The following is a 12493-nucleotide window of genomic DNA, read 5'->3' as shown; positions in this document are numbered from 1 at the left end:
TTTTATCATTAAAACAAATGCAATTTGGCCATCTTGAATCAGATAACAAAATGAATAAACATGTATATGTGCCATGTATATGTGATGTGTAAGTGAAGTTTGAACATGGCAGAGATATAGCTATATGGAACTGCATTTATTACAAACTTGTCACGAGTCAGCCATTTCGAATCGGATCTGAAAACAGACATGTATCGGGGTTCCATATTGTCAAATGCTAGTAACCAAGTTTGAACAATCCATACATGATCAAAATCTGATTTTGATGAATTTTAAACATTAAACAAACCAAAATGTGTTAAAAAAATGGCCAACAGGCAGCTATTTGAAACTTGAAGGTCCCATTATGTACACAACCTGGCTCTAGAATGGCAGAAATGCTTTATTTTGATAAATTGTCAACATTAAAATGGCGGCCATCTTGCATCAAACATTCGTATGTATGACATGTATATAAAGTTTGAGTATTGGTCAAGGTGTGTCAGAGATATGGCCCTGGAATAGCATACATTAAAAGCAAATAGCCACCAGGCGACCATTTTGAATCCATTCTGAATCAAAGAAAGCTTAGAATAAACCGTGTACTGAGAGAGTATTGAAGACACATTACAATTAATTCAAAATTTTACATAAGCTTTTCAAACAAGAAGCTTGGCAACTTATATTTGCCTGCTATGTAAGATGTACATTTACAACATGAAATATTGAAATTTATAATACTTAGAGATGCATTCGATTTTACATTTGTGGTTTTCAGTCTGATTCCAGAGCAACTCTGTGACAAATTCAATTTAAATCAGAAATGAGCTAATAATAATTAGATAATCAATATGCACGTTTTTCAACATTAAATTATTATCCCAATGAGCCAAATGAATTATGCAAATTAATCAATTATGGATATATAGACTCAAAACTCATTAGATCGCCACATTGTCATAGAGTACTGTATATATGTATCAAGATTCATTGAAGTAAGACAAGTACTTGAAATATTGATGGAAAAGCTGACTAATTATATGCAAATCTTGTAATTAATATGTTAGAGACCAAGTTTATTAAAATGCGATTAGAACCAACAAATTATGAATTATTATGCAAATTAAGTAATAAGCACACAGATTTTAACCAAAAAACTAAACAGGTCTGTGCATTGTCCTATAGAATCTGTGTACCAAGTTTCATGTGAAATGTGATTTGTACTCAGGATATCAGTGCAAAAGCCAAAAACTGACTAATCATTATGCAAATTATGTACTTAATAAGCATGGATGGTTACACAGAATACTCAAATCTGTACATTAGTCCAGACCATCTATGTACCAATGAGTGGTATTCTTTAGAAATCAGTGGAACAGTCGTCACGTGTAACAGCTAAAAATTAGCTAATTATCATGCAAATTAGGTAATTAATATGCATGGATTTTAACCTAAATCTAATCAAATCTGTGCATTAGCCTAGAGCATCAAGTTTTATCAAAAACCAACATAATGTTCTTGAGATATCAGTGGAACAGATGAACACACACATGTATGCACCCACACAAATTTAGTAAAGGGGGTAGGTATGGTAACAATTATATTACCAGGGTAATATTAATATAAATTGAACCATACTGTCCCCCTTTACTAAACCTAATCTATGCAAACTTAACATAAATTTGATTAAATATTAAAATAAATTATGAACATAGTGAGGGTGACACAATGTTCTGAAATATGAAAGTCAATTTTTTAGCTTGGAAGTAGCGACGAAAATGCAATGCAATGCAAACCACAAATCACAATGATTTGAATGCTTACATTCATATCAAACTCTCAGTATCTCAAATGCAATTCAATTGGTGGTGATCACCTGAGATTCAAACTCACTTGGTTGACACATTTTTATGTGCTGAAATATGAAAGGCACTTTTTGCTAGGAAGAAGCTGCAAAAATGCAGGCAAGACAAATTTGTGTTCCGCGCCTTTCCAAAAACATTCAAAAATACTGTTACTAGGAATTGACTAGTTCCGAGTTACTAAGCTAACATGCACACGAAAAGGAAAGGGTTGAATTTATGTTAATTACTACAAGTATGCAATTTTGGACAGATATTTTACTGTAATACCAATGAAGTTATATAACATCCTGTCCTGGTATCCATGCATATTATTGTAAGGTATCTCAGGGAGACAACAGACAGAGATGTCTTTTCAACAGCCAAACAGACTCACAATTGATTGGTTATAAAATCAACCTCCCCTTCTGTCATGAGTATGTATTGTTGCAATCAGAAAAACTGAAACGCATCTATTGTAAAAATGCAATAACAAATTATCAGAATATATTCAGTACTGATGATATATATTCAATAACAATTAATATTCATCTATTGGTTGTGTAAGATTTACAATTTGATGAAAGGACCATACATTGCAATTCAAATGTCATTATATTTAATATATAAAATTAATATAAAAATCAGAAAGTTAATTACATGTATCTGATGCTAAAACTGACATTCCTGCACTTACAGTTCCTGTTGGGTTAATATGGCATAATAATGCCATATTAATGCACTATGTGTCAGCATTAGTATTTGCAATGTACACATGCAAAAAAAAGTCAGGAGAGACAACAGTGACACTCAATGTCCAGAACTGTTGCCTGGCACAAAAGCAATTTAAAAAAAAAAATATATGGCATATTTATACATGTAATGTACGATTAACATCAAAGTATGATTTGATATCAATATGTCATTTTAGTCAATTTAAGTTTTATTGACAAAATATATTACATTAATAAACAAAAAATGCAGAATTATACAATGTCATTGCAGAATGACCTCAACAATTCACAATATAAGGGTCCCACCTTATTACTGGGAATAGCCAAAATGAATGCGAAAAAAATGGTGTTAGCAGGCAATGGGTTAATAAACTCCAGAATCATTTACTTGGAATTAATACTCTCAATAATTGATATTTGATAATTTAAAGGATTTTTCAAAGTTGCAAGCCATCTTGCTAACTGACTGTCTGAATAATTCTCTGAACTGCTGTAATGGTTTAGCAATGTTTGTGACTGGTCTCATTTTACTCAGGCTCTGACTATTAAACTATCAGACCCTGGATTACTAAAGTCAACAACATAAGTGATATCCCTCAGTGATTTGGAAGGACAAATTAAATTGCAACAACCTCATTATATACAACTTCTGAAAACTACATTATTCTTACCAACATTTAGTAAGTACTGATAAATATGCGAATCTATATTGCAGCGATTTTATGTTTCTTACTAAAACCACGGCATGGCAGCTGGCAGGTTTGTCTCCCAACATCTTTATTAAACCAGGAATCGTACAATATGCCAATGCGCAACCAGTCCCTGTGCTGAAAGTATGGCTGCCTTTACAAACGTAACCAATTATCTGACGATTGCAGGAATTTTTTACACTTGATACTAGACTGTTTGATGCATTTATTTCTGCCACTAACGCTGCTTTCACCTCAGTATCCAGCTTGGTTTTCCTTTTCTTACATTTTTTGTCTAGCTTTTTCAGAATTAAGGAAGGATCTTTATGCAATGTCTCTAAGGGACCTCCGTAATTCTTGTCCCTGTAAAGCTGCTGGAGATCATCTGAATCTGCCAGACAGACCATTCCAAACAGTGCTGGCACCCCTCTGTGCACCATTCGGAGTGACACACATACCAGTGCATGACTATCCCCTTTGAGAACTGATGACAAAGAACTCGTAATGCAATCTTTACCCATATTTTTATATCTATGACATGATTTTGCAAGATGTCTTAACCGTGACCTTGACCTGAGTACATATACTGCATCCCTGGGTACAGAATCAGTGACTGCCATGTCATCTACCTTCAACTCGTTAAGCACCATTTCACTAGCATCCACATCTATTGATGATGTTTGTTCCTTCGCAGAAATTGAAACTGATGTATCATTCCACTCAACAACTAATTGCTCCCATGGGGAACAAAACGGTGCCACAACTCCAAACTTTGCATAATTGGTTCTTTTATCGGGTGGATATCGACTGTATTTGCTTTCCAACTCATTTTTTCTCAGGTTACTTGTTTCATTGTAAGCCAGGGTGTCTGGGAAATCATACGGGAAATATGGTAACCCTTGCTGGGCCGATGCACTTTGCGCTTCTCTCTCCCCTCCTGCTCTGGCTCCACGATAAATCAACGCAATCCAGAAAGCCATTCCCCACCCACTCGGAATCACAATATCCCACCCACCTCCAAACCCAAGGGAATTCTGCATCTCCTGACAACTCATCTGCTCTTTAACGTCCTCTAGTTTTCCAGGATTGTGCAAGAGGAGTATGGGAATTCTTGATTCTTCTCTTCCCAGTTGGAGTACAGTACCAGGAATGAGGTGTTCGGCACGTTTTTTGTTCAGCTCATCGATGGAGAATTTTTCTACCGATGCTTTCTTTCTAGCTTTCTTTTCCCATATTGGTGACTGGCTGATGCCATCTGGGAAACGTCTACACAGATCAATTCTTTCATTTGCTAAGGGTTCTGTGAAGAAAGAAAACATTACTAAAAAGTCAGAATGATTTTCTTTTAATATTTTTATATTATGTGATATTTGATGTTATAAAGATGAAGAAATTTAATAAAAATTAAGGACATCGTGGGTAAGTTCAGTGATAATTAATATCCAATACTCTGTGAAAAGTCAGTATTGTTGGTGCCTACTTTTTTATTATTTTCAACAATTTTGATCAAGACTTGACAATTTGCTAAAAGTATAGAAAAATTACAGTGACAGTGCACAAATCATTACAAAGAATTATATTACATATATGGTATGCATTTCATATAATTTTCTTTGCTAATTTTGATCTGATGAACATAATTTCCTATTGCATATACGTCTTGATGAACATTGTTTTATTAAATATGGAAAACAAATTATAATGGTACATTTGTAGTTTATTCTGTGAAAAGTAACAAAAGTTGACTTTGGCATTTAAATTATTAAGAAGTCATGATCTGACAGGAGCCTTGTCCGTTTTCAAAACAAGTTTCTATAGGAGTGTATATAAAATCCCCATGATTAACATCACAGAGTCGTCTCTGGAATGGCAATCATTGACACAAAATACATGTGTAGACAGACACACACACATGCATGCATACATACATACATACATACATACATACATACATACACTTCATCTGAATGGGAACTAAATACTAGTTGTTTAGTCAACAGAATCTATAGCAGCCTAAATCACGACCAAAAATAATGTAATACAGGCACTGTGATATGAAAAGTGATTGGTTGTATATACACACCTGTTGTATTTTCAACTGCGGTCATGACTTTTGTCTTTTTCTGAGGCAGTAGAAGTCGGGGATCCTTGACGGTAAGCGATAATACACACCCTGGAGACAACTCACTGGATGTACGAATGTTTTTAAGATTCTTCCAAACTTCTTTCTGTCTATCATGAACTGCGGCATTCTGGGTGTCCTGAAAATAAATTAACAGTGGGAGTTAAAGTGAAAATAGCTGTGACTTTGAACATAGAGATGACCAAAATCTTGTCGAAAATATTGTTTTAGACACAAAGTGACACTATATCACATAAAAAAAAATCAAGTAGACGCCATTGTAAAATTCTATAATGTGATACGAACTGTAAACAATTTTGATGCACACTATTATGATTAGTGACACATAAAATCATCAGTGAGAAGTCATCAAAGTATTTGTCATGATTTCATCCCCGGTGTTCAATAAATTGTCATCTTGTAATCCCTGTGGTTTGTGTGACGAAACTGAATGGCGCCCTTTGGAAAACTGGACACAACTCAGTGACCATTTTGTTTCACTTGCATGTGATTTAATGTACGGTACAACGTTGATATATACAATGTAGCATATACGCTATGCTTTCAGTATCCACATTATGGCAATGGCCGTTACAAATTGGCACTAAAGACACAGGAAATGTTTTAGTAAAAATAAAAATTAGAGAAAAAAGATTGATAGTTAGATTGAAATGTTCCTCAATTAGAATACCCAGGTATTTAAGGTTGCAGCTGATAATATTCCTCTTTTGTAGAAGTATACTATTGCATGACTTTCATTTAAAAAATGAACTACCACATTCAACAAACAGAAAACAAGAGTTATTTATTTTGGCTGTCTTAACTTACATACACAAATATTTTATACAAACCTCATAATAGGACTCCCACCATTTCATCTTTTCACATTCCTCAATGTCACTGCACTTAACCTCCGCAGACTGCAACACATCAAGAAGAACAGAATGTGATAATGGGCCTTGTAAACGAAAGCGCAACAGGTCAAACTTCAATGTTCTTATATGAACACATGAATTCTTAAACTGTCTGTCTGTTTTAGTAAAATCAAGTGATGACTCATCTCCTGTATCCTCCACTCCATCACTTCCTTTATCAATTTGCGTTCTCTTTTTTTTCATCTTCTCCATCACTGGTTTAGCATGAAACATTTTCACTATTTCATTAAGTACAGTTTCATAACTTGATGGATGAACCCACATCCATAATTGTCTGGATTCCGTAGAGGAAAACTTATCAGCTGCATCAGTGTTAGTTTCTTCTTTAATGGCTACTCTATCATCACATTCACATGATAGACACTTCCATAGGAAATTGACGACAGATATAGCACTGTAGGGGTATTTATCATACTGGTAAAGCATGGTAGTACCATGCCGTTTACCTCCAAGGTAGCTTAACGATGCAAATGTAAGTCCTTCAGAAAATAAAATAATGTTGTCATGTGTTATTTTTTGTAAGCATAAAAGCATTTTCCAAATTAAATGTCGTAATTCGTACACAATTTCCAATTTTGATTGTTAAACACAAATTATCAAAAATATTATAAAAATGTAAAATGTAATTAGGAATTTGCTTTATCTGTAAAGTGTAAAAGCCTATTTTTTACTTTAAATTTTATTTCCTGTAAAAACGTAAAATGCAGTTTTTATTTCCTGTGACATGTACAGCTATCCCCACTTTATATTGCATCCAAGTTTTTTTATACATCACATGGAACATATAAAAAAATGATTTTTAATGATTTAATTTTAATTTCATTATTTTGATTTTCAATCGTACAATGTATTTATCAGGTTTTAAATTCTGCAGATTTTTTAGTGAATGAAAAAGAAATGAATGTACACACCTGAGTCTGTATTTGTGAGATGTGCTAGTGATTTCAGTAAATATCCCTGAGGTCCGGTAACTTCTATTACACCATAGTAAGATATATCCTGAAATAAAATACAGGGTTGATTACTGTAAAATACTGGATTTAATTTTCGCTAAAAAGACTTTTTGGGTGTTTTGTATGGAGTTTATTTTCACAGATTTTTGACGAGTTGAATGTAAAATATAGGGAAAATGGTGTAATCGCTGGATTTTATTTTCTCTGATTCATTGCTTCAGTGAAAATAGCGAAAATTAATTTCAAGCTAAAATAAAGTATTATACAGTAGTTCATTGACCGAGAAATCTTATTGTACAGTGATGAATAAAAAAGTTATTAGATATTAATTTAGAATATGCAAATTAAAAAAAAATTGACAAGTATATATAATCAAGCAGTCAATCTACAAGATTGTGATTCAAAAGTTAAAAAATATTTGTTGATCCAAAGATAATATCTGAAGCTGCCAGCTTGGACAACATTATTATGTAAGTATGTTTTAGCCATGAACACTAGAGATCTAGAAGAGGTTTAGCCCAAAACTAGCCAACAGAAATGGATCAAACCCAAAGATTGAACGAGTTGAAATTATTAGCAATATTTGAATACAAACGAGTACTAACGGTATTTCACATACTGAACATGTATGAGACATGCCTCTGCTAAACTATAAACGTTTAAACAAGACAGTCACCTGTTAGCCATTCAGGATTTGATGGTACAAAAATGTGAGCATGTGTGATATTGATACATTTTTGGCCTTAAAATGACTGCCATTTGGTCACTATGTGTGAAGTTCAAATTTATCGATCAAAACTACATTCCTCAAAACAAAATGGCCACAATTTGACCATTTTCAACTAGATCCAAAAAATGTGCTACATACATCATCATGGACCCATTTTTCCCCAAGTTTAAACCAAATCTGTCCAAACATGACTAAGATGCAGTTTTAATGCAAATGGTGAAAATGTGTGATTCTGTTCATTTTTGGTATTAAAATGGTTGACCTTCTTAAATAGGAGCATACAACAAATGCATGTGCCCTATATGATGTACATTGTATATGTGAAGGTTGAAAACTTGGCATGTCAGATATATGAAACTAAATGGCCGATTTTGAAGTTGATCAGAAAAATAAAATGACATGCAGAAATGTCCCATTGTGTTAAATGAATGTAAGTTTAAAGCAAATCTGTCCAAACACGACGGATATCTGGTTCCAGAATGGTGAAAACTTTAAAATGACTAAAATTTGGCCATCTTGAATCGGATTATGGAACAAATGCATATGCATATGTCTGATGTATGTGTGAAGTAACTGTTGTACCTGATTGGTCTAACATGTGCGAGACATGGTTAGAGTTCCTTTTGTACCCCCATCCCTAACCCTACCCTCCAGCACTCCCCATTTAATTGTACATGCCCCTCCTAAGGACATCTATAGTTATCTAGAGGGGGCATATTATATAAATGAATTTGGTAACTGGAAGTGAGTGTTAGGGTTAGGGTTAGGGGGTACAAAAGGAACTCTTGATGCATGCAGGTATGGAGGAGTTGAATACACAAATCCCTCATTTTCAGCCTACACTCAAACAGGGGAGTAATTATACAGTACACTACTAATACCTGAATAAGACAATGCTTTGCTAAAGCTCGATACGAGGCTCTTACACTCTTTTCATTTGGATGGTGAGGTATTTTGTATCCCCATTTTTCTGACATGTGAAATCGTTTAGCATGCCATATATGGGTTTCCAACCATATGTGTTTCCGTTTTCTTCTTTCATACTCTGCAAATAGATTCTTTGGTCTTCTTCGATGTCGTCTAGACCGCTTGGCAGCCCCACTGTCTTGTTTGTTAGCACGTTTGTGTTTCTGCACCTGTGAAGATGAGAAATTCAATTTTTTTTTACCTTTCATAAAGAAAAAAGACATGCACATACCTGTAATTCTTTTCTACATTTTGGCCTGTACCCAATGCAAAATTAAGTTTAATTGGTCAATAACTAAAAATTACAGAAAATATACTTTTATCATGCAGTGGCCATTGCTAGCTAATTTGCATTACAAGCCTCGCTTACGGGTCCTCTGCTATGCTTCATACCATCCACTGTTTATACATTCCGTCAATATGAAAACAAGGCTTGAAACACAAATTGTCAGCAATGGTCAGCCACCTCACTACAAAAATTAATTACAGAAAAATACATAAATATGTGCAAAATGTAACAAAAATCAGACCATTCCAAAACAAAAAACATTAATAATTGAAAATGTTTTTACCAAGACCTGTTCCCTATGAGAAATTATTGGTTAAAAATAAACATTGAATTTGTAAAAAACAAATAAAAATGCGCAAATATTACAGAAATATTATGTTGTTCAACCATACAACTTCATCAATACCTTACCTCTGCTTCAGCTCTTGCCCGTAGTCTTCTGGGCAATCTTTTTACATTGTGACTCATAGCCCGTCTTCTCATGTGCCTGGGAAGTTTTTGGAATATTCTTCTGCCACCAGAGATATTATTCATTGCTTTCATCATTGTGTTGATTTCAGTGGCCCGTGCCTCAGCAAAGTCAGCTACGTTGATACCTAACATTTGAATCAGGTTAAAAAACATCCTGGCAGTTACATTACAGTTCTTGGAAATTGCTAAAATTTTGTGAATGCTTTAGAAAGTCATACATGGGGGGAAAAAACTGAGGTGACAGACCAAATTTCTGTGGTAAACATGATATTATTATATACACTGGGGTACTCGTAGTTACAAGCTTGCTCGATAACATTGGTATTGACTGCAAATATATACAAATGAGAAAAAAATAGTCCTTTCTAAAGTTGAGTTTTCTTGGCAGTTGATGTACAACTTGAATTGCCTTGGTGCTTTTCAACAATTTGTTCATATTGTTTAATGTTAATATAATTAAATGGAAAAAAAAATCATTCCAAGTGGCCATGAACCTGTACATCTATACCTTAATGAATATTACAATTTTCAGAAACATTTCTTGCACAAATAAGATTATCACAGGCAATGAAATAACTATGCAAATTAGCCATGTGATCATGCAATAATTAACTATCAAATTTAAGATATATAGTTTTGTTTATAGTAATATACCTAGCTGGAAAATAACCATGTCAGGAATATGATTATGATGATTGTTTAACATTAAAATCATTGACATTTGTATCTGATTGTCAAACGAGTACTTGTCCACATTGGGAGATATTGCTCTGGAACAGCATTCATTAAAACAAAATCAGCCATTTTGAATACATGTATATATCTATAACATGACGTATAATGAATATATAAAATTTCAACATAATCAGTCAAAGCATGTCAGAGATATGGCCTTAGAAGCCCATTCATTAAAACAAAATGGCCGCCAGTCAGCAATTTTGAATCCGATCTGAAAAATAAAATCAGGAACTAGTAATGTCTAATGTATTTTCCAAGTTTGAACAAAATCCATCCATAAATGCCAGAAATGCTTGATATTTGATGATATTTTTAGCACAAAAATAGCTACCATTCGGCCACTTTGAATAGGATTGTTAAACCAATATATCTGTATATCTATGACATGATGTATAATGAATATTAAAAATTTGAACATAATCAGTCAAAGCATGTCAGAGGTATGGCTCTAGAAGCCCATTCATTAAAACAAAATGGCCGACAGTCGGCCATTTTGAATCTTATCTGAAAAACAGAATGATGTGCATCAAGTTCGTATAACATTCAATGTATATACAACATTTTTTTATTAAAATACCTAATGTCGGGGAACTAACTTTTTTTAGTAGTCAATTATTAGTCAATGACAACTTACATCTAGGTGCTAGAGACAACCAATCATCTTCTTGTTCATTTGGTTTCATTTTTATAAAACTGTCTTGCGCTCTTTTTCTCTTGTGTCCTCTTTTTTCTGATTCTTTTGCCTTTTCACTGATATATTGACCAGGATTAGATTTAGTTTCAGACTCCATCTCGACCTATACTTCAAGTAGTACACATTAATTAGTTTACATTTATAATCACAACAACAAATCTGTTTTCTTGCCTCAATGGCAGTTGAATCCAACCAGTTGACCACAACGATGTTACGCCATTAATAAAAGAATGAGTCTAACATACAAGATAAGCCAGTCTCATGAATGGCTTCAGATCACATGGGGAACCAATGAAAGATTTGAAAATGTTTCTCAATGTTATTCATCGGCTGATAGAAATTTGTCTCAGTTTGAATTTTATAAATATTTATAATAAATATTTATAAAAAAGTTTTGCAGCAGCGATACAGAAAAGCAGTTTCCATATTAATTTATAACAGTCAATCAAATATTTCTTTCAAATCCAATTGAAACAATTGGATTTGCTATAATAATATGATGTTCCATGATGTGCCGCAACGCCAATCAGATTCTGATCAAGTCAGCTCGCTGACTGATTGATTGACATTCACTTTACAATGCATGTACATGTGCAGACTTAGTCCTTCGTTTTAGAGGTGTGTATTTATTCATGGTAACATCATGGTGATTGTTCTGATTGGTCAAGTACATCAATTTTCAAATATTGCATGATTATGAAACTTAAATCTTGGAAACTACTTTTCTGAATATGTAGTACACTAGTATACTAAATTTGCTTATTAGAAAATACGTAAAATCTAATAGAGCACTGATCATAAAAGAAAGTGTTATATATATATTCCACTATTTTGCTAGTTTCATTTTTATATTAATACATTTTTTCAGTTGCAAAAAATAAAAAAATCTTATTAATAATTTTTCTCTACAGTCGCTATACAGACTTTATTTAAATTTGATTCTAACATCACTTGGGAAATACCCATAGGGATATTACTCAGTGCAACGACTCTAGCAGCATTTTAAGCGACCAAACATTTGGACGGTCTTAAAATGAGCTTAAAATATACACCGTCACTGTCAACACACCTAACATGAAACATGGAGGAACCACCATGCATGAAAGTTGTGGATTGTAACTTTGTAAACCAAAGTAATTTCTTCTTTGAAAAAAAGCAAAAACTCACGCACTATCTTCTTTAGTATTTCTGTACTAGTTTATCAGTTTAAATGACGATAGTACATCCACTCAACAGTGCCTCAAATGAAAACATCATAAACTCAGTAAATCTCACCCGGGCACGTTTTTTCGTGGGCGCAGCCATCTTTGAAATTCAAAAGCATTCTCGCGAGAGTTCATATGTAATTGTTG

At 33.6% G+C, this 12493-nt stretch overlaps 1 protein-coding gene across 3 annotated transcripts; it reads right to left on the bottom strand.

Annotated features, from left to right (window-relative positions):
* Positions 1-2330: 2330 nt before the first annotated feature.
* On the bottom strand, positions 2331-12491 carry LOC100369630 (ribonucleases P/MRP protein subunit POP1-like). 3 transcript variants are annotated; one of them, XM_078011625.2, is made up of 8 exons: positions 12309-12491; positions 11082-11249; positions 9650-9834; positions 8865-9119; positions 7212-7299; positions 6217-6779; positions 5327-5504; positions 2331-4543 (listed from the first exon to the last, which is right to left on the bottom strand). In XM_078011625.2, exons 2-8 carry the CDS (start codon positions 11236-11238, stop codon positions 3222-3224), a joined length of 2748 nt encoding a protein of 915 aa, XP_077867751.1. In that variant the 5' UTR covers positions 11239-11249; positions 12309-12491; the 3' UTR covers positions 2331-3221. The 3 variants fall into 3 exon arrangements, with proteins under 3 accessions (XP_077867751.1, XP_002737579.1, XP_077867750.1); XM_002737533.4 differs by having other exon boundaries at positions 11082-11244; XM_078011624.1 differs by having other exon boundaries at positions 11082-11244; positions 12417-12481.
* Between the last annotated feature and the right edge of the window lie 2 nt (positions 12492-12493).

This window comes from Saccoglossus kowalevskii, chromosome 18 (assembly GCF_978046115.1).
Source record: "Saccoglossus kowalevskii chromosome 18, keSacKowa6.1, whole genome shotgun sequence".
Lineage (NCBI taxonomy): Eukaryota > Metazoa > Hemichordata > Enteropneusta > Harrimaniidae > Saccoglossus > Saccoglossus kowalevskii.
The sequence above is the reverse complement of the archived record's forward strand: the minus strand, read 5'-3'. Positions and strand labels throughout refer to the sequence as shown.

Bases quoted from the DNA above. Each gene is read 5' to 3' on its own strand.
- LOC100369630 (XM_078011624.1), bottom strand. From the start codon at position 12,446: ATGGCTGCGCCCACGAAAAAACGTGCCCGG. The intron at 9,835-11,081 runs GTAAGTTGTCAT...TTCAAATGTTAG, and splicing joins GTTGTCTCTAGCACCTAGAT to GTATCAACGTAGCTGACTTT. The intron at 6,780-7,211 runs GTGTGTACATTC...TATTTTCTGAAG, and splicing joins TCTCACAAATACAGACTCAG to GACTTACATTTGCATCGTTA.